Source organism: Salvelinus namaycush, chromosome 12 (assembly GCF_016432855.1).
Source record: "Salvelinus namaycush isolate Seneca chromosome 12, SaNama_1.0, whole genome shotgun sequence".
NCBI lineage: Eukaryota > Metazoa > Chordata > Actinopteri > Salmoniformes > Salmonidae > Salvelinus > Salvelinus namaycush.
The window spans coordinates 25,635,377-25,663,109 of NC_052318.1; the positions used below are offsets into that span (position 1 = coordinate 25,635,377).

The window sequence follows — 27,733 nt, forward strand, 5'->3', positions numbered from 1 at the left end:
ACATTTCACATTCTTAAAATAAAGTGGTCATCCTAACTGACCTAATGCAAGGAATGTTTACTAGGATAACATGTCAGGAATTGTGAAAAACTGAGTTTATATGCATTTGGCTAAAGTGTATGTAAACTTCCGACTTCAACTGTATATCTATCCTACCCTGCCATTCCAAGATCTTCGAAAGCCAAGTTAACAGATCACCGACCATCCCACCGTACCTTCTCCGCTATGTAATCTGGTTTCCGAGCTGGTCATGGGTGCACCTCAGCCACGCTCAAGGTCCTAAACGATATCATAACCGCCATCGATAAAATATAATACTCTGCAGCCGTATTCATCGACCTGGCCAAGGCTTTCGACTCTGTCAATCACCGCATTCTTATCGGCAGACTCAGCCTTGGTTTCTCAAATGCCTTCCTCGGTTCACCAACTACTAGATAGAGTTCAGTGTGTCAAATCGGAGGGCCTGTTGTCCGGACCTCTGGCAGTCTCTATGGGGGTGCCACAGGGTTCATTTCTCGGGCCGACTCTTTTCTCTGTATATATCAATGATGTCGCTCTTGCTGCTGGTGATTCTCTGATCCACCTCTACACAGACGACACCATTCTGTATAATTCTGGCCCTTCTTTGGACACTTAACAAACCTCCAGATTAGCTTCAATGCCATACAACTCTCCTCCCGTGGCCTCCAACTGCTCTTAAATGCATGTAAAACTAAATGCATGCTCTTCAACCGATCGCTGCCCGCACCTGCCTGCCCGTCTAGCATCACTACTCTGGACGGTTCTGACCTAGAATATGTGGACAACTACAAATACCTAGGTGTCTGGTTAGACTGTAAACACTCGAGACTCACATTAAGCATCTCTAATCCAAAATTAAATCTAGAATCAGCTTCCTATTTCGCAACATATCCTCCTTCACTCATGCTGTCAAACATACCCTCGTAAAACTGAATATCCTACCGATCCTTGACTTCGGCAATGTCATTTACAAAATAGCCTCCAACACTCTACTCAACAAATTGGATGCAGTCTATCACAGTGCCATCCGTTTTGTCATCAAAGCCCCATATACTACCCACCACTGCGACCTGTATGCGCTCGCTGGCTGGCCCTCGCTTCATATTCGTCTCCAGACCCACTGGCTCCTGGTCATCTATAAGTCTTTGCTAGGTAAAGCGCCGCCTTCTCAGCTCACCATAGCAGCACCCACCTGTAGCACACGCTCCGGCAGGTATATTTCACTGGTCACCCCCAAAGCCAACTCCCACTTTAGCCGCCTTTCCTTCCAGTTCTCTGCTGCCAATGACTGGAACGAATTGCAAAAATCACTGAAGCTGGAGACTCATATCTCCCTCACTAACTTTAAGCATCAGCTGTCAGAGCAGCTTACAGATCATTGCACCTGTACATAGCCCATCTGTAAATAGCCCACCCAACTACCTCATCACCATGTTATATATTTTTTTACTCCTTTGCACCCCAGTATCTCTAATTGCGCATTCATCTTCTGCACATCTATCACTCCAGTGTTTAATTGCAAAATGTTAATTATTTCGCCACTATGGCCTATTTATTGCCTTACCTCCCTAATCTTACTACATTTGCACACACTGTATATAGACTTTTGTATTGTGTTATTGACTGTACGTTTGTTTATCCCATGTGTAACTCTGTTGTTTGTGTCGCACTGCTTTGCTTTATCTTGGCCAGGTCGCAGTTGTAAATGAGAACTTGTTCTCAACTGGCCTACCTGTTTAAATAAAGGTGAATTAATAAAAAATAAAAAAAAGCAATTAAATATGCTTCCTGTAGGCCTACTGCCCTAGTTTAAATCCTTTGTGAAATGTTGAATAAAACAGAACAAATACCAGATTTCAGCTAATTTTATTCAGCTAATTTTATTTTTTATATATCCAATGAAATTATTTTGATTCTCTACTGTTGCTGTAGACTACATCAGAGTAGCGTAGCGTTCTCCAAACTTGGTCCTGAGGACCCCAAGGTGTGCAGGTTTTGTTTTTTGCACTAGCACTACACAGCTTATTCAAATAATGGGCTGCCTCATCATCAAGCTATGATTATTTGAATCAGTTGTGTACTGTTAGGGCAAAAAACTAAACGTGCATACCTTGGGGTCCCCAGGACTGAGTTTGGGAAACATTCGTAGCGGGTCACTTGTTTCTACTGTATCTGAAAATAAATCAGAAACAGAATTAACTAAATAAACTTAACAATTGTGGGAAAGTGTGTATTTCACAACATGTAATCGTTCAATAAAACAGGGTAAATGTAAACTTCAAAAATAAGTTTGACATTCAGATCTTTAGGAGATCAAAGAAAACACAGTAAACATGGCTGACAGATACCCATTTCTCTGATCAACAACTAAACATTTATCAATAAGTTTCCATATGTTTTTATCCTCATAAAATTGCTGCACAGATATCTCCCAAGCTCTCTGTAAACTAATATTACATACATTATATGAAAAAGCATACCTCCAACACAAGACACTACAATGGCTATTTTAGACTAAATAAGTCAAATGCCTTCTAAAAAACCAAGTAGAACAATACTGATATCAATATAGTTGGAGCAAAAACAATTAAAGGAGAAACAATGCAGCATTCACAAGAGACCAACCAGCAATACTGAAAAGGGCATTAACAAAAGAATAACAAAAAAAGTGCTTCAGTAATTTAGTCAGTTCACATTTCCTGTAGGTAGCTAGGAACTAAGGTGATTCTCCTCCCTGAACTTGAAGGCAAGTCCGACCCAGGGTCACATCACAGTACCAATGACGCTCCCCACGACAGCAAATCACCTTGCGATGCATTCCGTCCTGAACTATGACCCATCTGCATTCCTGACTGAAGAATTATTCTCACCAGCGACCATTATTATTGGCTAGTTTAAGCCTGGATTAGTATTGATGACAAAATAGCTAGATCTTTGTTTTTTCAACAGAAAACAGCACAAAGATAGTTTTCATAGCCACACTACAGATTGCCCCCGGCTGTTTTGAAATGTCCCACCTTTTAATACAAAGAAATTGTACAAAGAAATTTGACATTTGTTATAGAGTAGGAATAATCAACAGTTTCAGGGGCAGTTTTGTTATGGTTTCACATAGTGTGATCCAGATTTTGCTCTCAATGGGGCAATTTCAATCTATATCAGTTACATCCCTCCAAAATTGCCACTTTTCCCTTGTTTATAAAATGTTAAGAACACTTTTTTTTGAAGACGTTGGTATTTCAGGTACAGGAAAGGTACCAGCCTCTGCCGTATTGTGAATTTCCATGAAATGTGTTGACAACAAAAACACAACCCACCAAGAACCAAACAGATCTGACTTGGACTTTAGCTGTTTAAAACTTTGTGACAGATGTACAATCCTCCCACGAAATTAGCATAACTTTGATGCATAGTAATCTAATGGTGATATCTTGCTTGAAAATACCCCCTTATAGCTCAATGCCCAGTTATGAAGGTGAGTGAGAAAGAGAGAAAAAGAGGGAGGTAGAGAGAGAGAGAGAAAACATTGTGAGAGATACAGCACAAATACAGGAGGGAGAAAATGAGAGATAGACCAAGGAAAACGATGGGTAACAGAAAAATAATAAAGAACGAGAGAGGATAGAAAGAGGAATGTAGGGTTGGAAACCGTGTCAGAAAGGCACAATTGTTTGGGTTCTCCGCACCACACACCATTTCAGCCCTACTGGCTTTGGACTGTGTGGACAGAGACGAGCCAAATCTCAGGCCTCATCTCATCTCATGGAGCCTCTCCAGTGGGGAGTGGGGATACCCCTTGGCTGGATAGGCTGGTTTAGGGGCTCTGGAGCCTGTTGTCCCTCCCTGGAAGAGGGGCGTCAGTCAGTCGGGGCACCTGGATCCACCAGGTCCGTTCTGACCTGGTGTGGTTGTGGGCAGCAGCCACCGCCACCAGGGCGGCGCCATTACACCAGAGTGATCTCCACCTCCTCCCTTCTCTTCACCTGGCCGCGAGGCTGCTGCGGCTTGGGGGGTGGTGGAGCAGCGCGGACCTGTCCACAACATATAACTAGTTATTCCTTTGAGCTCCAAGTGGAGCCTCAACAAAATACAACAAGTGTGTCTTATCAAACAGGACAAGGGTCAGTATCCATACAGTATTTATGATGGTTTTCATTAGTTGACAGAAGTGTGTGTGTGTTAATGTGGTAACTTACAGGTCGAATGGTGCCTCCCGCACCACGATCTGCTGGGTGCCTGGGGGGCTGGGTGGAGCTCTGGGAAGGACCTGAGGGTGAGGAGGGCAGACAGAATCATCAGCATCACGTCTTGGATTAGAAACCACTAGAAAGCACTACAGGATCGTGACATTGTGCTCTAATAAACACAACCCAGATATGCATCTCAGAATGAGGATTTAAAAAATCCATGCTGTTTATTACTTGTCTATGTCTCTACTTTTATACATGGTCTATTTTGCATGCATTTAATATGATAAATAACGTAGCCTGGTCCCAGATCTGGTTTTGCCGTCTTGCCAAATCCTACGTTTGTTGTCATGCCACAGACTATAATTCAGCACAAAACAGATTTGGGACCAGGCAATGAATTATGTTCAATGCGATAACATTTCGAATGCCAAATAATAAATAGTCAGCCTTTGAGGAGTGGTTCTTACTCTGCAAGGGGCTTTTGAGTGGTGCAGGCGGTGGCCTATGGTGACCGTTGATGTAGGAGGGTGGGCGAGGTATGGGGGAGGCGCTGGCACTGGAGGGGCTGGACTGGGGCGAGGGCATAGTGGGGGTCTGGAGGGGGCTGCTGTGGAACGGGCCCAGCTGAAAGGGGCTCCGTGGGGAGCGCTCAGAAAGAGGAGAGGGTGACACCTGAAAGACAACGTCGACCACAGAATTAAATAAAACAGTAATATACTGATTACTATTATTTGGATGAGGATGTGTGTCGTCTAAAGGCCGGTTTCCTGCACCAAGATCAAGCCTGGTCCTGGATTTTTAAAAATCATTCTCAACAGAAAATCTCCATGGAAAGTATCTTTTACAGGATAAAGTTTAAACCGGTTTAAAAGTGTCCATTCACGTGTGTAAATAGCGCCACGGGTGGCTGCATATGTGTGTGTACCGGCGTGCTGCTGCTGGCCTCTCCCAGGCTGTCACCATTCTCGACGTCTGCACTGGAGCCACCCTCCGCCAGCAGGTCCTCCACCAGCACGGCGGGGAAGACGCCAACGGCGCCGTTAAACTCGCCCTCCCAGAAGCCATCGTCCTCGTGGGTTTCACGGCTCAGCACGCGGATGATGGCGCCCTCAGGGAACGAGAGCTCCTCGTCTGTCTGGCCCGCATAGTCGTACAGGGCCTTGGCAAAGCACACTGAGGCAGAGAGAAGGGGGAGGGAGAGTGGGAGAGAGCCACGGTGAAAAGCGGAAGGGGGAAGAGTAAGAGCACAGAGGAAGAGATCAAAATGGAAAGAAATGGAAAATTAAAAATGGTCCCAACGCATCTGAATGATCTCAATGACATTGCCTTACATATGTACAGTGGGGAGAACAAGTATTTGATACACTGCCGATTTTGCAGGGTTTCCTACTTACAAAGGATGTAGAGGTCTGTAATTTTTATCATAGGTACACTTCAACTGTGAGAGACGGAATCTAAAACAAAAATCCAGAAAATCACATTGTATGATTTTTAAGTAATTAATTAGCATTTTATTGCATGACATAAGTATTTGATCACCTACCAACCAGTAAGAATTCCGGCTCTCACAGACCTGTTAGTTTTTCTTTAAGAAGCCCTCCTGTTCTCCACTCATTACCTGTATTAACTGCACCTGTTTGAACTCGTTACCTGTATAAAAGACACCTGTCCACACACTCAAACAGACTCCAACCTCTCCACAATGGCCAAGACCAGAGAGCTGTGTAAGGACATCAGGGATAAAATTGTAGACCTGCACAAGGCTGGGATGGGCTACAGGACAATAGGCAAGCAGCTTGGTGAGAAGGCAACAACTGTTGGCGCAATTATTAGAAAATGGAAGAAGTTCAAGATGACGGTCAATCACCCTCGGTCTGGGGCTCCATGCAAGATCTCACCTTGTGGGGCATCAATGATCATGAGCACGGTGAGGGATCAGCCCAGAACTACACGGCAGGACCTGGTCAATGACCTGAAGAGAGCTGGGACCACAGTCTCAAAGAAAACCATTAGTAACACACTACGCCGTCATGGATTAAAATCCTGCAGCGCACGCAAGGTCCCCCTGCTCAAGCCAGTGCATGTCCAGGCCCGTCTGAAGTTTGCCAATGACCATCTGGATGATCCAGAGGAGGAATGGGAGAAGGTCATGTGGTCTGATAAGACATAAATAGAGCTTTTTGGTCTAAACTCCACTCGCCGTGTTTGGAGGAAGAAGAAGGATGAGTACAACCCCAAGAACACCATCCCAACCGTGAAGCATGGAGGTGGAAACATCATTCTTTGGGGATGTTTTTCTGCAAAGGGGACAGGACGACTACACCGTATTGAGGGGAGGATGGATGGGGCCATGTATCGCGAGATCTTGGCCAACAACCTCCTTCCCTCAGTAAGAGCATTGAAGATGGGTCGTGGCTGGGTCTTCCAGCATGACAATGACCCGAAACACACAGCCAGGGCAACTAAGGAGTGGCTCCGTAAGAAGCATCTCAAGGTCCTGGAGTGGCCTAGCCAGTCTCCAGACCTGAACCCAATAGAAAATCTTTGGAGGGAGCTGAAAGTCCGTATTGCCCAGCGACAGCCCCAAAACCTGAAGGATCTGGAGAAGGTCTGTATGGAGGAGTGGGCCAAAATTCCTGCTGCAGTGTGTGCAAACCTGGTCAAGAACTACAGGAAACATATGATCTCTGTAATTGCAAACAAAGGTTTCTGTACCAAATATTAAGTTCTGCTTGTCTGATGTATCAAATACTTATGTCATGCAATAAAATGCAAATTACTTAAAAATCATACAATGTGATTTTTGTTTTAGATTCCGTCTCACAGTTGAAGTGTACCTATGATAAAAATTACAGACCTCTACATGCTTTGTAAGTAGGAAAACCTGCAAAATCGGCAGTGTATCAAATACTTGTTCTCCCCACTGTATACTTGTTAATTCTGTGTGGTGCGAATCCTAACTTATACTCCAAGTATAAGTCCAATTTCCTCACATTTCGCTACACTCGCATTAACATCTGCTAACCATGTGTATGTGACAAATACAATTTGATCTCCCATTGACATCAATGCATGACTAAGTGAAAATCTGATTTAAGTCAAGTTCAGGACTCACTCCTGTGAGAATGTCGAGTCATGCTGCTCTGATTGTTTCACCCAAATTCACTGTCTCTCACCACTGCTGGAGTCGCCGTTGACGCTGGGCGTGCCGAGTGTGGGCAGCTCTGACTCAAGCAGCTCGGGCTCGGTGGAGTTGCTGGAGGAGTGGGATCGGGCGTCCAGGGCGGCCAGAGCCTGGAGCATGCTCAGTAGGCTGTTGGACGAGGGCAGCTGCAGGTACTTCTCCGGGACGTAACCCACCTGGCCCGTCCGGTTCCTGGCCTAGAGACAATGTTGGAACACACACATAGGGTTACCAGTCAGTGATAGTAGGGCACACCGCAGCAAAATGTTTTGCAAATGGACAACAGAACTAAAACCTCCCCATTTCACTCCATAAAAAAAAAAAAATCCCTGTTGAACATGACCCCTGGTGTGTAATCATATGATGACTTTAGAGTACCACTTGCTTAATTCGAGTTTAAAGCGCAAACAGTGAAGTATTGCCACTTTTGGAAAGCCCTCTGTACCTTGACCCAGTCCTCCATGTCCCCATCATCAATAACCTCCAGCACCTCCTGTTCCTCGATGGTCAGCTCGTCTGGCTGTGACGCCTGGGAGAGGAAGGAGATCATGTTTCATTACTGCTAGACTGCCCCAGTGAATTCTGTTGTATGTTGGAGCTGTATTTGTGAAGTCTGAATTTTTATATTATAATGCATGCTGCAGTGCTCAAAGGACTTATATGGTACCATATTACATCGTATCCAAGGCGCTGGGTTGATTGCCAGCTCAAAGGTGAGAATAGGACTACTGTTGTAGAGCACTCTGTGTGCGTGTATACCTTGTATGAGTAGAGCACTTTGCAGGTGAGGGGGTAGTTCCTGAGAGTACAGGAGGGGATAGAGCTGCTGTCGTCCAACACCTCTCCACTATCCTCCAGCTCCTCCTCCTCCTCCTCCTCCTCTCTCTCCAGGTCAGCTGTACCCTAAACACACACACAGTAGATTGGATGGGATCACTTTGAGCAAGGCAAGCCTCAGTATCAATACTTTTGATCACATAGCGAGACGTTATTTGGGATGCAAGGTGATTTGTAGATCACGGTGATTTGTAAATCAGTAATTCTGCACAATCTAACTGCAAAATCAGTAGCCTTGTTAAACCAGCCTGATCTCAAGCTCACATGCAGTCAGCAGTCAGTCTAGTTTCACAAGGCTAGTCAATCTCAAACACACACAAACACAGCACAGGATAAACTAGCACCTTAAAAGGAAGAATCCACCCAAAACCACTAATTTCTTTAATTTACATTGTTAAATAACATTATGTGAGAACAATATTTTTTGTGAACAAATGTTTCATTTTGGCCATATAATAAGGTTGGTAGCAACATGGAAAATCATTGTGGAAATCTGTTGCAGCTCAAATCGACTACAAAATCCACAATGCAATGCTCTCTCTATGGGCTTGCTGGCTAGCTACGTAGCTAGCAAACATAGCTAAAACACAATAATTCCAAAGACATTATCAGCATGTAAAGTAGCTAGTTAGCGGTTAAATCGCCTAAAACTGCACTATCAATTTAGGAGTCTACAAGCTCATCATTTTCAACATGCAGATCGATGAGCCTCACAAGGTAGAGTCTAACGTTCACAACGGCAGATATAAACTCAGCAAAAAAAGAAACGTCCCCTTTTCACGACCCTGTCTTTCAAAGATAATTCGTAAAAATCCAAATAACTTCACAGATCTTCATTGTAAAGGGTTTAAACACTGTTTCCCATGCTTGTTCAATGAACCATAAACAATTAATGAACATACACCTGTGGAACGGTCGTTAAGACACTAACAGCTTACAAATGGTAGGCAATTAAGGTCACATTTATGAAAACGTAGGACACTAAAGAGGCCTTTCTACTGACTCTGAAAAACACCAAAAGAAAGATGCCCAGGGTCCCTGCTCATCTGCGTGAACATGCCTTAGGCATGCTGCAAGGAGACATGAGGACTGCAGATGTGCCCAGGGCAATAAATTGCAATGTCTGTACTGTGAGACGCCTAAGACAATGCTACAGGGAGACAGAACGGACAGTTGATCGTCCTCGCAGTGGCAGACCACGTATAACAACACCTGCACAGGATCTGTACATCCGAATATCACACCTGCGGGACAGGTACAGGATGGCAACAACAACTGCCCAAGTTACACCAGGAACGCACAATCCCTCCATCAGTGCTCAGACTGTCCGCAATAGGGTGAGAGAGGCTGGACTGAGGGCTTGTAGAACCTATTTTAAGGCAGGTCCTCACCAGAAATCACCGGCAACAACGTCACCTATGGGCACAAACCCACCGTTGTTGGACCAGACAGGACTGGCAAAAAGTGCTCTTCACTGACGAGTCGCGGTTTTGTCTCACCAGGGGTGATGGTCTGAATCGCGTTTATCGTCGAAGGAATGAGCGTTACACTGAGGCCTGTACTCTGGAGCAGGATCGATTTGGAGGTGGAGGGTCCGTCATGGTCTGGGGCGGTGTGTCACAGCATCATCGGACTGAGCTTGTTGTCATTGCAGGCAATCTCAACGCTGTGCGTTACAGGGAAGAAGTCCTCCTCCCTCATGTGGTACCCTTCCTGCAGGCTCATCCTGACATGTCCCTACAGCATCACAATGCCACCAGCCATACTGCTCATTCTGTGCGTGATTTCCTGCAAGACAGGAATGTCAGTGTTCTTCCATGGATTCCGGATCTCAATCTCATTGAGCACGTCTGGGACCTTTTGGATTGGAGGGTGAGGGCTAGGGCCATACCCCCCAGAAATGTCCGGGAACTTGCAGGTGCCTTGGTGGAAAAGTGGGGTAACATCTCACAGCAAGAACTGGCAAATCTGGTGCAGTCCATGAGGAGATGCACTGCAGTAGTTAATGCAGCTGGTGGCCACACCAGATACTGACTGTCTTGATTTTGACCCCGCCTTTGTTCAGGGACACATTATTCAATTTCTGTTAGTCACATGTCTGTGGAACTTGTTCAGTTTATGTCTCAGCTGAAAATAAACGCAGTTGACAGCGAGAGGATGTTTCTTTTTTTGCTGAGTTTATATTTGAGGAGATTGGAAACGTTGCCCATGTTACATTGATGGGCAGCGCGGTGCATTCTTGGCGATTCTGCGACAAGGAGCACTCTCCAAGGAGTGAATGGGAGTCTATTGGGCGCTAGCTCAAAAACCCAACATTAGCACATATTTTGTCAACAAGAAGTAAAACATTAAAAATATTTTCAGAGATGTGGGATAATTAACTTGCTATCTGTAATATCGTATAGCTTTATAATCATGACATTACGTACTTGAGGAAATAGCCACGTTTCTCGACATATACACAAACTTTGAGAAGGGATTGCGTTATGATTAGTTTAGCAACGTGAACGCGATTGGTTGACAGTCTGCTGGGTGGAGCGTTATACATTCCTTCATTCATTGGATTCCTATCTCCTTTCTATAATATCTCTGGCAACGGCACCATGCAGTGCATCCTGGACTAATGAAGCAGACAAATAGGAAAAATATTCTAGACCCTCCGTTAAATTACACATTTCTCGAGGTAGGAATATCTCAAAAAGGTTGATCAATAGCTCATTCGAGAGAAGACATCGGCAAGTATTGAAATCTGACATGTACGATAGACGTTTTCGCAATGGAAATGTCATATTCCTATTAACTTCCAGTTTAGTGAGAGCGACTTTATCACAGTGCTACGCCAAAAACTCAGATGCACATGAAAACATGAAATGACCCAGGGAATCAATTGATCACTCAGAGATGCACAAAAACAATATAACATTCAAAATGGGTGAACCTTTCCTTTAAAGTTGAGAAACATTACTTTAAAGAAACACCCCAGCTTCCTTATCATGTGATTTACCTGAGCCCGGGAGATTTCAGTAGGCAGGTACAAGGGACAAAATGGAAATTGTTGATGGGTTTGCGTGTATGCACAAAGATGTGAGAAAAAAAGCCAGTTTTGTCTCATCTTTCAATGTGTGTTTTGTGACTCACGGAGAGTGAAGGGTCATGGGTGTTCAGGTTAGCCCACCGCTCGTTCTCCAGCTCCTCCATCACCTGGTTCATGGCGCTCTTCAGCCACGTCTCCACAGTGATGCCTGCCTCTCTCAGCAGGGCCAGGCGAGCCTCCGCCTTCAGCTTCACCGTCTGGAGTTAGTGACATCATCATATGTTTTGTCATATTACGAATTTCTTGTTTATTCCCTCCTAATTCCAGCAATCTTCCCACTGGGATTTCTGGAAAAACTGGGATTTTGCAACTCTAGTCATGACCAGTCAGTCATCATGTCATAATAGGCTTTCATAAGAAGCTCTATCAGAACTACTGTATGTTGGATGTAGTCTGCCTCATCAACCAGCAGGGGGAATCAGAGGCAAGAGAGGCTGAGGCGAGACAACCTACTGGCCCAATGATATACCGACCTCAGTAAGGGATCACACACACAAGCATGTAACTGATGGGATCTGAACTCCGGTCTCTGGCTCGGGACACCAGCATCTTAAACATTTCCTTTTGGCCAGATTTTAAGTCACATGCTGGGTTACATTATCACGAGTGTGAGTCCAACTCACCATCGCCACACACACAAGTTTACCTCAGCTCTCCGCAGGTTCTCCCTGGCCGCCTCCATTTTGAGTTCCAGCTCACTGCAGTTCTGCTCCGACGGCCCCTGCTGTGTCCTATAGTCCCCCAGGGCCTAAAAGGTCACAGATAACATGTAGTAAACAAATCTCAATGACTGTCTGAAATGGCACCCTATATAGTACACTACTTTTGACCAGCGCCCTATGGGGGCTGTTGATGGAGCTCATGAACTGGGCCTCTCTGAGCTGAATTTGTGAGTGTTCGTGTGTGTAAATGATGTACAGTGGGGAGAACAAGTATTTGATTTTGCAGGTTTTCCTACTTACAAAGCATGTAGAGGTCTGTAATTTTTATCATAAGTACACTTCAAATGTGAGAGACGGAATCTAAAACAAAAATCCAGAAAATCACATTGTATGATTTTTAAGTAATTAATTTGCATTTTATTGCATGACATAAGTATTTGATACATCAGACAAGCACAACTTAATATTTGGTACAGAAACCTTTGTTTGCAATTACAGAGATCATATGTTTCCTGTAGTTCTTGACCAGGTTTGCACACACTGCAGCAGGAATTTTGGCCCACTCCTCCATACAGACCTTCTCCAGATCCTTCAGGTTTCGGGGCTGTCGCTGGGCAATACGGACTTTCAGCTCCCTCCAAAGACTTTCTATTGGGTTCAGGTCTGGAGACTGGCTAGGCCACTCCAGGACCTTGAGATGCTTCTTACGGAGCCACTCCTTAGTTGCCCTGGCTGTGTGTTTCGGGTAGTTGTCATGCTGGAAGACCCAGCCACGACCCATCTTCAATGCTCTTACTGAGGGAAGGAGGTTGTTGGCCAAGATCTCGCGATACATGGCCCCATCCATCCTCCCCTCAATACGGTGCAGTCGTCCTGTCCCCTTTGCAGAAAAGCATCCCCAAAGAATGATGTTTCCACCTCCATGCTTCACGGTTGGGATGGTGTTCTTGGGGTTGTACTCATCCTTCTTCTTCCTCCAAACACGGCGAGTGGAGTTTAGACCAAAAAGCTCTATTTTTGTCTCATCAGACCACATGACCTTCTCCCATTCCTCCTCTGGCTCATCCAGATGGTCATTGGCAAACTTCAGACGGGCCTGGACATGCGCTGGCTTGAGCAGGGGGACCTTGCGTGCGCTGCAGGATTTTAATCCATGACGGCGTAGTGTGTTACTCATGGTTTTCTTTGAGACTGTGGTCCCAGCTCTCTTCAGGTCATTGACCAGGTCCTGCCGTGTAGTTCTGGGCTGATCCCTCACCTGGTCAAGAACTACAGGAAACGTATGATCTCTGTAATTGCAAACAAAGGTTTCTGTACCAAATATTAAGTTCTGCTTTTCTGATGTATCAAATACTTATGTCATGCAATAAAATGCAAATTAATTACTTAAAAATTATACAATGTGATTTTCTGGATTTTTGTTTTAGATTCCGTCTCACAGTTGAAGTGTACCTATGATAAAAAATTACAGACCTCTACATGCTTTGTAAGTAGGAAAACCTACAAAATCAGCAGTGTATCAAATACTTGTTCTCCCCACTGTATGTACAATGTAGGCACCTGACCTGAGCCATAAGTGAGACTAGGTATCTACCACCCCACTACCACTTAGGTTCTGAAAATCTCCATCGCCCTCTTATTAACTTGTCACTTTCGCAGATTAAGTGTTAGAGCTAGTAACATATTTATTGTTTACAAATTAGCTATAAATATATAGCACAACTTTGGATTTAGTTTCCATCTCAAATTCGGAAGGTTTTGACCGTTTGGAATTTTAAGTGAGCTTCTTTTCTCCTCCCACTTTGGCCATGCAGTGTGCCTCGCAAAGTGATTGCTATCATCGTTATGAAATTATAAACTTAAGTAAAAATACTTTAAAGTACTACTTAAGTTTTTTTTGTTGTATCTGTACTTAACTTTACCATTTATATTTGTGGCAAACTTTACTTTTACTCCACGACATTCATAAAGAAAATAATGTACTTTTTACTTCATACATTTCCTCTGACACCCATAAGTACTCGTTACATTTTTAATGCTTAGCAAGATAGGAAAATTGTCCAATTCACAAATTTATCAAGAGAACATCACTGGTCATCCCAACTGCCTCTGATCTGGCGGACTCACTAAACACACATCCTTTCATTTGTAAATGACGTCTGAGTGTCGGAGTGTGCCCCTGGCTGTCTGCAAACACAAATAAAATATTTTTGCCATCTGGTTTGCTTAATATAAGAAATTTGAAATGATTTACACCAACTTTCAAAACTTAAATATATTTTAGCAATTACATTTACTTTTGATACTTAAATATACTTAAAACCAAATACTTTTACTCAATTAGTATTTTCCTGGGTGACTCACTTTCACTTACTCACTTAATAGAAAATTTAAGGCATCTTTACTTTTACTCAAGTATAACAATTGGGTACTTTTTCCCACCACAGACCTTCTATATCAAAAAAGTACAATATACACAGAATCTTTAAAGCAAAACTACCAAAACTACAGCTGATGGTGAACCTGAACAAATTTAAATTAAATATATTATAAGCACTGTTCAGCATGTAGCCTATAGCCAGATGAGTTGTGTCTCCTGTAGCTTACTTTTATTTTGGTAAAGCACATTTTTAATAGATAAAACAATAACCTAGCAAATTACATGGTCACTCAACTAATATAGACTAATATTGCGCAGCCTGTTCCTGGTGTCCGACCTGGAACAGGCCGCCTACCCCGCGCTGGTTAGAGTGTGAAGCTGGGCACAGTGCGCAGTTTGACTAGGCTACTGATATTCCCCAGTGTTGCTCGGCATGCAAAATACCTTGTAGAGATCAATGACTGTCAACACAGTTACATGCTTTGTTCGACACTGAAGGAGAGGAAGCATTAGTTGTCACAAAATGAGTCATTTTCGAAAGCAGTATAAGCAAAAAAAATGGAATCAGCTATTTCTAACATTTTATTGGATTTTCTGACCGATGCATGCTACATTTGGATTGGTTGGCAGTCGCGGACCTATGCAGTCATATCTTACATAAAAAAAATAAAAAATCAGGGACAGATGCATATATCTGCTAGAATATAGACTATCCCCTTTCTCGTCCTTCCCTACCCTTTATCTATCCATTCCTCTCTCACCCGCTGGCTGTGGATGATGCTCTTGTGTTCTCGTGCCACTCGGGTCGCCCACTTCCGTGCCTCCTTATCCAGATTGTGCTCCTCCGCTGTGCCACTCTGCTTATGCAGCTGCCCCACCTAGTGACCAGGGATAATGGATGGGGTAGAGAGAGTTTAATAGTCTGATAATATTCAGCTAAACATAATCTGTGTGTGTGTATCGCAATAGGTCAAAAACATACTGAACAAAAATATAAAACGCAACATGTAAACTGTTGGTCCCATGTTTCATGAGCTGAAATAAAACATAGTAGAAATGTTCTATATGCACAAAAACCTTATTTCTCTAATATGTTGGGCACAAATTTGTTAACATCCCTGTTAGTGAGCATTTCTCTTTTGCCAAGATAATCCATCCACCTGATAGGTGTGGCACATTAAACTGCTTAAACAGCATGATCATTACACAGGTGCACCTTGTGCTGGGGGACAATAAAAGGCCACTAAAATGTGCAGTTTTGTCACACAACACAATGCCACAGATGTCAACTTTGAGGGAGCGTGCAATTGGCATGCTGACTGCAGGAATGTCCACCAGAGCTGTTGTCAGAGAATTTAATGTTAATTTATCTACCATAAACTGCCTCCAACGTCGTTTTAGAGTATTTGGCAGTACGTCCAACCGGCCTCACAACCGCAGACCACTTGTTACCACACCAGCCCAGGACCTCCACATCCGGCTTGCAGGATCTTCTGAGACCAGCCACCCAGTCAGCTGATGAAACTGAAGGTTTGCACTAACTGTCAGAAACCATCTTAGGGAAGAGCATCTGCATGCTCGTCATCATCACAAGGGTCTTGACCTGACTGCAGTTTCTCGTTGTGACTGATTTCAGTAGGCAAATGCTCACCTTCAATGGCTACTGGCATGCTGGAGAACTGTTATTTCACAGATGAATCCCAGTTTTAACTGTACCGGGCAGATGGCAGACAGCGTGTACAACACATTCGGAAAGTATTCAGACCCCTAGACTTTTTCAAAATGTTGTTATGTTACAGCCTTAAATCTAAAATGGATGAAATATTTTTTTCTCATCAATCTACACACAATACCCCATAATGACAAAGCAAAAACAGGTTTTTTGAAATTTTTGCAAATTTATTACAAATGAAAAACAGCAATACCTTATTTACATAAGTATTCAGACCCTTTGCTATGAGACTCGAAATTGAGCTCACGTGCATCCTGTTTCCATTGATCATCCTTGAGATTTTTCTACAACTTGGAGTCCAGCTGTGGTAAATTCAATTGATGGACATGATTTGGAAAGGCACACAAATCAAATTAAATTGTATTTGTCACATGCGCCAAATACAACAGGTGTAGACCTTAGTGAAATGCTTACTTACAAGCCCTTAACCAACAATGCAGTTAAGAAAAATAAGTGTTAAGTAAAAAAATAGATAAAATGAAAATAAAAGTAACAAATAATTAAAGAGCAGCAGTAAAATAACAATAGCGAGGCTATATACAGGGGGTACCTGTACAGAGTCAATGTGCGGGGGCACCGGTTGAGGTAACTGAGGTAAGATGTACATGTAGGTAGAGTTAGTGACTACTGTATGCATAGATAATAAACAGAGTAGCAGCAGCAGCGTAAAAGAGGAGGGCAATGCAAATAGCCTGGGTAGCCATTTGATTAGCTGTTCAGGAGTCTTATGGTTTGGGGATAGAAGCTGTTTAGAAGCCTCTTGGACCTAGACTTGGCGCTCTGGTACCGCTTGCCGTGCGGTAGCAGAGAGAACAGTCTATGACTGGGGTGGCTGGAGTCCTTGACAATTTTTAGGACCTTCTTCTGACACCGCCTGGTATAGAGGTCCTGGATGGCAGGCAGCTTAGCCCCAGTGATGTACTGGGCCGTACGCACTACCCTCTGTAGTACCTTGCGGTCAGAGGCCGAGCAGTTGCCATACTAGGCAGTGATGCAACCCGTCAGGATGCTCTCGATGGTGCAGCTGTAGAACCTTTTGAGGATCTGAGGACCCATGCCAAATCTTTTCAGTCAGTTTTTTTCAGTTTCAGGGGGAATAGGCTTTGTTGTGCCCTCTTCACGACTGCCTTGGTGTGTTTGGACCATGATAGTTTGTTGGTGATGTGGACACCAAGGAACTTGAAGCTCCTAACCTGCTCCACTACAGCCCTGTTGATGAGAATGGGGGCGTGCTTGGTCCTCCTTTTCCTGTAGTCCACAATCAACTCCTTTGTCTTGATCACGTTGAGGGAGAGGCTGCTGTCCTGGCACCACACGGCCAGGTCTCTGACCTCCTCCTTGGTGTCCACATGGGAGAAACTCCCCAAATACCGGTTTGCCTAGCTTGTGTCATGATGGGGTATTGTGTGTAGATTGATCAGGAAACCATTTTTTAAAATCCATTTTATAATAAGGCTGTAACGTAAGGGGCCTGAAAACTTTCCGAATGCACCGTATGACATCATGTGGGCAAGAGGTTTTCTGATATCAATGTTTTGAACAGAGTGCCCAATGGTGACGGTGGGGTTATGGTACTTTTATTTATTTATCTAACCTTTATTTAACTAGGCAAGTCAGTTAAGAACAAATTCTTATTTACAATGATGGCCAAAATGCAAAAGGTCTCCTGCGGGGATAAAAAATAAATAAAATACAATATAAATATAGGACGAAACACATCACAACAAGACACAACACTACATAAAGATAGACCTAAGACAACGTAAGGCAGCAAAACATGGGCAGGCATAAGCTACGGACAACAAACACAATTGCCTTTTATTGATGGAAATTTGAATGTAGAGATACCGTGACGAGATCCTGAGACCCATTGTCGTGCCATTCATCCGCCACCATCACCTCATGTTTCAGCATGATAATGCACCACGGCCTCATATTGCAAGGATCTGCACACAATTCCTGGAAACTGAAAATGTCCCAGTTCTTCCATGGTCTGCATACTCAACATTGAGCATCACTGGGATGCTCTGGTTTGACGCGTACGATATCGTGTTCCAGTTCCCGCCAATATCCAGCAACTCTGCACAGCCATTGAAGAGGAGTGGGACAACATTTCACAGGCCACAATCAACTCTCTGCGAATGAGATGGGTTGGGCTGCATGAGGCAAATGGTGGTCACACCAAATACTGACTGGTTCTGATCCACGCCCCTACCTTATTTATTAAGGTATCTGACCAACAGATGCATATCTGTATTCCCAGTTATGTGAAATACATAGATTAGGGCCTAATGAATTTATTACAATTGACTGATTTCCTGATAGGAACTGTAACTCAGTAAAATCTTTGAACTTGTTGCATGTTGCGTTTATATTTTTGTTCAGTGTACTTTGGTACATATAAAACAGCCATATACACCTCCTAATGATTTACGGTAAGATATTGGAACCAATATCCATTTGAGGGTGAATGTTGGCAAATATTATTAAATGAGATTTTTGAGAAATGGTGGCGTAGTAAAAAAATAAATAAAAAATAATCCTCAATAGCGGGATTCAGACATCCAAACAAATCACATGTTTGTGTCGAAAGGAAAACAACCAAGTAAAAAAACACTTCCACTATGAATGACCTCACAAGAGACAAACAGCCAATCCATGCGCCCCATTGGGATGAGAGGCAATGTCTCGAAATCAGGGATGTTATCAGTATAAAATAGAAAATTGTGAAACGTTGGATATTTGTTTGGGGGATCGTCGATTCCAATAAAATAGGATTGGAGGTCAGAAAAACATAAATTTCAGATTAATATGGGAAAATTTCTCTCCACAACCCCTCTACAAGGCTTGAAGTCTCATTCTAGGCCCAATTGGACCAGACTGGATTCTGGGGTGTACTCAGTAATGTGATGTAATGTGTACTCAGTAATGGGTCACAACTTGCAGACTTGTTTACATGCTGCTGTGTGTTTTGTTACTAACCTTACTTTGCTACCTGACACCTTTACGGTTTTTACTTTTTAATTACCGTTTATATTTTTAGTTTTCCCCCTCACTCAACTTTTTCACTCCGGACGCTTTATCTGGACATGATTCGTCAGGACCTACAACAGCCGAAGCTAAGTAGTAACATTAACATGATGCCTTCTAATTGCAGTCGCTGTACTCATAATATACAGGAGAACGATCGCCTTACGGCGAGGATAGCTGTGCTGCAAGCCCAGCTTCAGACGCAATCGTTAGGCAAGGGTAATTTCAGTGTAGGAAAGGATGAAACGGCGTCTGTGCCACCAGTAAGTACATATAGTAGTATAAATCCCCTCGCACGGTCCCCGCAGCCGGACAACTTTCTCATGGCTTCTGGAGGGAAATGCTGTAGGAATGCTCAACCGGTGTAGCTCATTCAGCCGACAGAAACTTTCAACCGGTTCTCCCCATTATGCAGCGAGTCGGAGTCAGAGGCCGAGCCTTATCTGGTCTCTACTCCTCCCGTCACGGGGTCTGAGACGCCAAAGCCTCCCACCATTAGCTCTGACAAATTGAAAACCCTAGTCATTGGCGACTCCATTACTCGCAGTATTAGACTTAAAACGACTCATCCAGCGATCATACACTGTTTACCAGGGGGCAGGGCTACCGACTGTAAGGCTAATCTAAAGATGGTGCTGGCTAAAGCTAAAACTGGCGAGTGTAGGGATATTGTTATCCACGTCGGCACCAACGATGTTAGGATGAAACAGTCATCCAAGCGCAACATAGCTTCAGCGTGTAAATTAGCTAGAAAGATGTGTCGGCATCGAGTAATTGTCTCTGGCCCCCTCCCAGTTAGGGGGAGTGATGAGCTCTACAGCAGAGTCTCACAACTCAATCGCTGGTTGAAAACTGTTTTCTGCCCCTCCCAAAAGATAGATTTTTTAGATAATTGGCCCTCTTTCTGGGACTCACCCACAAACAGGACCAAGCCTGGCCTGCTGAGGAGTGACGGACTCCATCCTAGCTGGAGGGGTGCTCTCATCTTATCTACGAACATAGACAGGGCTCTAACTCCCCTAGCTCCACAATGAAATAGGGTGCAGGCCAGGCAGCAGGCTGTTAGCCAGCCTGCCAGCCAGCCTAGTGGAGTCTGCCACTAGCACAGTCAGTGTAGTCAGCTCAGCTATCCCCATTGAGACCGTGTCTGAGCCTCGATCTAGGTTGGGCAAAACTAAACATGGCGGTGTTCGCCTAAGCAATCTCACTGGAATAAAGACCTCCATTCCTGCCATTATTGAAAGAGATTGTGATACCTCACATCTCAAAATAGGGCTACTTAATGTTAGATCCCTCACTTCCAAGGCAGTTATAGTCACTGATCATAATCTTGATGTGATTGGCCTGACTGAAACATGGCTTAAGCCTGATGAATTTGCTGTGTTAAATGAGGCCTCACCTCCTGGTTACACTAGTGACCATATCCCCCGCGCATCCCGCAAAGGCGGCGGTGTTGCTAATATTTACAATAGCAAATTAAAATTTACAAAAAACAACGTTTTCGTCTTTTGAGCTTCTAGTCATGAAATCTATGCAGCCTACTCATGCACTTTTTATAGCTACTGTTTACAGGCCTCCTGGGCCATATACAGCGTTCCTCATTGAGTTCCCTGAATTCCGATCGGACCTTGTAGTCATAGCAGATAATATTCCAATTTTTGGTGACTTTAATATTCACATGGAAAAGTCCACAGACCATCATCGACTCAGTGGGTTTTGTCCAGCATGTCTCCGGACCTACTCACTGCCACAGTCATACTCTGGACCTAGTTTTGGCCCATGGAATTAATGTTTTTCCTCATAATTCTGGACTATCGGACCACCATTTTATTATGTTTGCAATCACAACAAATAATCTGCTCAGACCCCAACCAAGGAGCATCAAAAGTTGTGCTATAAATTCTCAGACAACCCAAAGATTCCTTGATGCCCTTCCAGACTCCCTCTGCCTACCCAAGGACGTCAGAGGACAAAAATCAGTTAACCACCTAACTGAGGAACTCAGTTTAACCTTGCGCAATACCCTAGATGCAGTTGCACCCCTAAAAACTAAAAACATTTGTCATAAGAAATAAAAAACATTTGTCATAAGAAACTAGCTCCCTGCTATACAGAAAATACCCGAGCTCTGAAGCAAGCTTCCAGAAAATTGGAACGGAAATGGCGCCACACCAAACTGGAAGTCTTAGAAAGACAGTACCGTGCAGTATCGAAGAACCCTCACTGCTGCTCGATCATCCTATTTTTCCAACTTAATTGGGGAGAATAAGAACAATCCTAAATTTCTTTTTGATACTGTCGCAAAGCTAACTAAAAAGCAGCATTCCCCAAGAGAGGATGGCTTTCACTTCAGCAGTAATAAATTCATGAACTTCTTTGAGGAAAAGATCATGATCATTAGAAAGCAAATTACGGACTCCTCTTTAAATCTGCGTATTCCTCCAAAGCTCAGTTGTCCTGAGTCTGCACAACTCTGCCAGGACCTAGGATCGAGGGAGACACTCAAGTTTTTTAATACTATATCTCTTGACACATTGATGAAAATAGTCATGGCCTCTAAATCTTCAAGCTGCATACTGGACCCTATTCCAACTAAACTACTGAAAGAGCTGCTTCCTGTGCTTGGCCCTCCTATGTTGAACATAATAAACGGCTCTCTATCCACCGGATGTGAACCAAACTCACTAAAAGTGGCAGTAATAAAGCCTCTCTTGAAAAAGCCAAACCTTGCACCAGAAAATATTTTTAAAAACTCCCATTTCTATCAACATTTTTTGAAAAAGCTGTTGCGCAGCAACTCACTGCCTTCCTGAAGACAAACAATGTATACGAAATGCTTCAGTCTGGATTTAGACCCCATCATAGCACTGAGACTGCACTTGTGAAGGTGGTAAATTATCTTTTAATGGCGTCAGACCGAGGCTCTGCATCTGTCCTCGTGCTCCTAGACCTTAGTGCTGCTTTTGATACCATCGATCACAACATTCTTTTGCAGAGATTGGAAACCCAAATTGGTCTACACGGACAAGTTCTGGCCTGGTGTAGATCTTATCTGTCGGATAAGTTTGTCTCTGTGAATGGTTTTGTCCTCTGACAAATCAACTGTAAATGTCGGTGTTCCTCAAGGTTCAGTTTTAGGACCACTATTGTTTACACTATATATTTTACCTCTTGGGGATGTCATTCGAAAACATAACGTTAACTTTCACTGCTATGCGGATGACACACAGCTGTACATTTCAATGAAACATGGTGAAGCCCCAAAATTGCCCTCGCTGGAAGCGTGTGTTTCAGACATAAGGAAGTGGATGGCTGCAAACGTTCTACTTTTAAACTCAGACTAAACAGAGATGCTTGTTCTAGGTCCCAAGAAACAAAGAGATCTTCTGTTGAATCTGACAATTAATCTTGATGGTTGTACAGTCGTCTCAAATAAAACTGAAGGACCTCGGCGTTACTCTGGACCCTGATCTCTCTTTTGACGAACATATCAAGACTGTTTCAAGGACAGCTTTTTTCCATTTACGTAACATTGCAAAAATCTGAAATGTTCTGTCCAAAAATGATGCAGAAGAATTAATCCATGCTTTTGTTACTTCTAGGTTAGACTACTGCAATGCTCTACTTTCCGGCTACCCGGATAAAGCACTAAATAAACTGCAGTTAGTGCTAAATATGGCTGCTAGAATCCTGACTAGAACCAAACAATTTGATCATATTATGCCAGTGCTAGCCTCCCTACACTGGCTTCCTGTTAAGGCAAGGGCTGATTTCAAGGTTTTACTGCTAACCTACAAAGCATTACATGGGCTTGCTCCTACCCATCTTTCCGATTTGGTCCTGCCGTACATACGTACATGTACGCTACGGTCACAAGACGCAGGCCTCCTAATTGTCCCTAGAATTTCTAAGCAAACAGCTGGAGGCAGGGCTTTCTCCTATAGAGCTCAATTTTTATGGAATGGTCTGCCTACCCATGTGAGAGACACAGACTCTGTCTTGATCTTTAAGTCTTTATTGAAGACTCATCTCTTCAGTAGGTCCTATGATTGAGTGTAGTCTGGCCCATGAGTGTGAAGGTGAACGGAAAGGCACTGGAGCAACGAACCGCCCTTGCTGTCTCTGCCTGGCCGGTTCCCCTCTCTCCACTGGGATTCTCTGCCTCTAACCCTATTACAGGAGCTGAGTCACTGGCTTACTGGTGCTCTTCCATGCCATCCCTAGGAGGGGTGCTTGAGTGAGTTGAGTCACTGACGTGATCTTCCTGTCTAGGTTGGCGCCCCCCCTTGGGTTGTGCCGTGGCGGAGATCTTTGTGGGCTATACTCTGCCTTGTCTCAGGATGGTAAATTGGTGGTTGAAGATATCCTTCTATTGGTGTGGGGGTTGTGCTTTGGCAAAGTGGATAGGGTTATATCCTACCTGTTTGATCCTGTCTGGGGGTATCATCGGATGGGGCCACAGTGTCTCCTGACCCATCCTGTCTCAGCCTCCAGTATTTATGCTGCAGTAGTTTATGTGTCAGGGTCAGTCTGTTATATCTGGAGTATTTCTCCTGTCTTATCCGGTGTCCTGTGTGAATTTAAGTATGCTCTCTAATTCTTTCTTTCTCTCTCTCGGAGGACCTGAGCCCTAGGACCATGTCTCAGGACTACCTGGCATGATGACTCCTTGTTGTCCCCAGTCCACCTGGCCGTGCTGCTGCTCCAGTTTCAACTGTTCTGCCTGCGGCTATGGAACCCTGACCTCTTCACTGTGATTACTATTATTTGACCATGCTGGTCATTTATGAACATTTGAACATCTTGGCCATGTTCTGTTATAATCTCCACCCGGCACAGCCAGAAGAGGACTGGCCACCCCTCATAGCCTGGTTCCTCTCTAGGTTTCTTCCTAGGGAGTTTATCCTGGCCACCGTGCTTCCACACCTGCATTGCTTGCTGTTTGGGGTTTTAGGCTGGGTTTCTGTACAGCACTTTGATATATCAGCTGATGTAAGAAGTATAGGTCAACCCCCATGACTAATGATCCCTGGCATGCTTCATGTGCACAGAGCTGACCCTTGACACAAGAATGAACACAGTCCAAATGGCAGATTAACTGAATGTGCACTCAGCTAAAAATAAGGTTTTTCCAACTACAGGTTGAAGAGGGAAAAAGAGCTCCACAGGTGGAGCGCCGAGTTTTCTGCTTGTGTGTGTGTGTGTGTGTGTGTGTGTGTGTGTGAGAGAGAAACAATGTGGACCATGCGCAAGGCCCCTAAATCAGTGAATGAGAGGAGAGCCACACCTAGTTCCTGTTAGAGGCTGAGGCAGCCAGATGTAGAAGAGTGGAGGAGAGATGAGGAAGGCAGGGGGTTGGAGTGAGCACACTGACGAGGCCCCCTTACAATGCCCCCTTTTCACAGATGCCTAGGCCGTCCATGGTCCTGCCTGCATGCAAAACGCCCCCACTCCCCTCCAGCCCCTCTTTCAGTGCAGTTCTTTTCCGGATCCCTCCGTCGTCTCGCACAGGGAAGGGGAGGTTTGAGGGGGCAACTGCATCACTAAATGTTTTCTTTAGGAACAGGCCACCGCTTGTTTGACTTCCAACGAAAACAACAACGAGGGCCTTGGAGGTTTCTAACAATTTGTCCAGTGTATTGGAGGAGGGTGGAGGAGGGTGTGGACGAGTGCACTGGCGGGCAGACGGACAGACTGGGTCAGCTGAGAACAGGTTCCTAAGGCACGGGCCTCTGGGGCACACAGGCACAACATATACACACACGCACTACCCACACGTCTTACACACCATAAATACACACAAAGCTGCGTGCAACAAACACTCACCAACACACATGCTCAACATGTAATAGACGTCAGTGTCGTTTAATAGCATTGTTTCCTCCCTCACAAGTTCGCTACTGAGATTGATCTTGTCGCCCTCTGTTTCGCAATGCCTTAGCCAGCTTTACCACCAAAAAGCTAGCAATTCGATGGCGCAGGTGGAGGCAATTCAAGCTATAAAGTGAGCTTACCTATTCAATTGTGTTACACAGACACAGAAGCATGTACGGTAGAGCAAGTTAGCTAGCCTAGCGGTGAGGAATGATCAGTGGTTCTATGAGCGGGAAGCTTTAGCATAGCTAGTGTGTAGCGTAGCACTAGCCACCACGTACCATGAGAACAGTAGTGTTAGCATAGCACTACTCCCCACCTTGTCCGTGTCGCTGGGTTGGAAGAGGATGGCTGGGGCGCTGTGGAACACTGGGTTCTGCTGTACAAACTGCTGCTGCTGGAAGTCCTGCGTCACCTGGAGAGAACACAGACACACTTGTTTAGGTAACCTCATAAGAGCACAATAGAGGCATCTAATAATCTGACAGAGGCATGAAGGGATTTGAATAGATAAAATATCATTATCATGACAGAAGAGGCTTTACTCAATCCTTTGAGAGTTTATTATGTCATTGGAGGGCAACCACAGTGATCTTATTTAAGCCATGGAAGGACCACTGACGGTCAGAGCAGAGCACAGTATAACCCAAAGTCATGGGGGAGCATTCACGGTCACCTCAAGGTTCACAGGAAGATGACCTGAGAGAGGTCCCAAACTATGCACGCACACACAGGTTGCTGTGTGGTGTCACAGTGAAAAAGAACCATATGGGTCAACGGGTCGAAATATGACCACTGTTAAACAGAGCACCCGGAGGTCGCTGTTTCGCCAGAGATATATGGTCACGCTGGGCTGATAGGAAATTAACTGTAAACCAGGTTCCAGAAACGCAAGAAGACCAAGAGATCTGGACTAAGAGAGGCCAATAGCTGAGGGGTAACAGAATAGCTAATAACACAATAGAGTATTGGGATAGGTAAATGGTAATCTCTAAATCTTTGATGGAAAAATGAGGACCTAAACCATGATATTAATGTGAATATGACTGACTAGGTTTCAAACTCAGGTCTTCTACACCCCACAAGACTGCTAGCCACCTGAGCTAAAGCCTAGGCATTAGCTCAGGGGAATGTGAGTTTTCAGGTCTCAAGCAAGACCACTGACTGAACCAGCGCTGTTAATCCAATTTCTGCTCATTTTCCTCATTAGGACATTAGGAGTCTGAAAGACGGCACAAACAGATCTGGTAGCAGGCTAGTTCATTTAAAGCTAATATGTGGGCTAGTTTCCATGCCCTCACCCCGTTGGAGCTCTCCAGGACGACATTGAAGGTGTCGTGGACAGCCTGGTAGGCCTCCAACTCCGTCTGGCTCAGAGAGACCAGGTAGTCCTTCACCTGCTCATAGATGCCCCCATCCAGAACCTGAGGAGCACAGGGCAACAAGGAAATAAGTTCGGAGCTTAACTTGTAATTGACCAGTAATGCAGCAATAAGCCAGCATCTCACTCACTTGCACATTAGTGGTGGTGTTCCAAGTTGTCTGTTTTTGCAGTCATGCAAACTATGACATTGCAATCGTCTGAGATATGCAGCACGACTGCAAACAAAAAGATGACCTGGAATGCCCGTACACGTGTGTGCTGACGCCTCACCTTGATGCAGTCGATCAGGTCTGTGTCGTAGTAACGCTGCTGGTGAGCATTAGCCGCTGCTAGCGTGAGCAGATAGTCATTCCTGGCGTGGGTGGCTTTGGAGTTACACTCACTCCTTTTGGCTTTTAGCTGGTGAAAAAAAATAAACACACTCATGGGGGCATTCCAGGTCATCTTTAGTTTGATAGGTTGATGCTACAACAGAATTTATTTTGGACCCCTATGCAGTTGAGTTTGTGGTCATGGCCAATTGGCCATACATACAATGTATTAATGTAATGCTCTCACCTTTACACTGGCCCGCTGCAGACTGGACCTGGACTGGAACAGACTCAGTTTGGACCTGGACAGAACAGAAGGAGAGAAGGATCATGTATGTGAACCGAGTCACACAAGACCAGTGGTTCCAACCAAAAGTCTTACATTTTCACTCCTGTACATCTGAGTATTGGATAGGTAGCATTACGGTAATAGCTCCCCCTTTCCCTCCGATAGGCTTGGTGGAATTGTACCCAGATTTCTTACCCATCTGATCCTCTCAGATCTCCACAAGGCTGTAGGGGGGGGATTTGTGATTGGACAGACAGTGTGTATGTCTGCATGTACTGTACATACTTGGCATCCTGCTCAGCCTTGTCTCTGACAGCCTGGGCCATGGTCTCAGTCTCCTGGTACTTCTTCCTGGTCTTGGCCAGCTCCTTCACCGAGTTCTGTAGCTCTGCCTGCACCAGCGTCAGCTGGTCAATACACTAAACAAACAACAACCAGAGGTTATCAGTATGTGGTACAGTATGTGTATATACACTAAACAAACAGTTATCAATATATGGTACAGAACATCTCATGTGGTGAAATTCACTATATATACACACACTAAAGTATCTGGGGCGGCAGGTAGCCTAGTGGTTAGAGCGTTGGACTTGTAACCAAAAGGTTGCAAGACCAAATCCCCGAGCTGTTCTGCCCCTGAACAAGGCAGTTAACCAGTGGTTAACTGCCTTCCTAGGCCATCATTGAAAATAAGAATTTGTTCTTAACTGACTTGCCTAGTTAAATAAAGGTTAAAAAAATAAAA

The 27,733-nt window shown here is 44.4% G+C and overlaps 2 protein-coding genes across 4 annotated transcripts in view; one reads left to right on the top strand and one right to left on the bottom strand.

Annotated features, from left to right (window-relative positions):
* The window catches only part of LOC120057042 (arginine--tRNA ligase, cytoplasmic-like), a 211,084-nt gene that overhangs the window by 89,737 nt on the left and 93,614 nt on the right, over positions 1 to 27,733 (top strand).
* Positions 2,236 to 27,733, bottom strand: part of LOC120057041 (F-BAR and double SH3 domains protein 2-like) — a 58,526-nt gene continuing 33,028 nt past the window's right edge. For 2 of the 3 annotated variants that reach the window (XM_039005413.1, XM_039005415.1), the window contains 15 exons: positions 27,274 to 27,407; positions 26,947 to 27,001; positions 26,659 to 26,787; positions 26,306 to 26,428; positions 25,324 to 25,419; positions 15,130 to 15,246; positions 11,973 to 12,074; positions 11,371 to 11,523; positions 8,155 to 8,298; positions 7,841 to 7,924; positions 7,388 to 7,592; positions 5,137 to 5,384; positions 4,679 to 4,883; positions 4,218 to 4,288; positions 2,236 to 4,052 (listed from right to left, as the gene is read on the bottom strand). In XM_039005413.1, coding sequence (XP_038861341.1) covers positions 3,966 to 4,052; positions 4,218 to 4,288; positions 4,679 to 4,883; positions 5,137 to 5,384; positions 7,388 to 7,592; positions 7,841 to 7,924; positions 8,155 to 8,298; positions 11,371 to 11,523; positions 11,973 to 12,074; positions 15,130 to 15,246; positions 25,324 to 25,419; positions 26,306 to 26,428; positions 26,659 to 26,787; positions 26,947 to 27,001; positions 27,274 to 27,407 — 1,953 coding nt within the window. In that variant the 3' untranslated portion in view covers positions 2,236 to 3,965. The remainder of the gene's footprint in view (positions 4,053 to 4,217; positions 4,289 to 4,678; positions 4,884 to 5,136; positions 5,385 to 7,387; positions 7,593 to 7,840; positions 7,925 to 8,154; positions 8,299 to 11,370; positions 11,524 to 11,972; positions 12,075 to 15,129; positions 15,247 to 25,323; positions 25,420 to 26,305; positions 26,429 to 26,658; positions 26,788 to 26,946; positions 27,002 to 27,273; positions 27,408 to 27,733) is intronic. The other variant, XM_039005414.1, reaches the window with a different exon arrangement.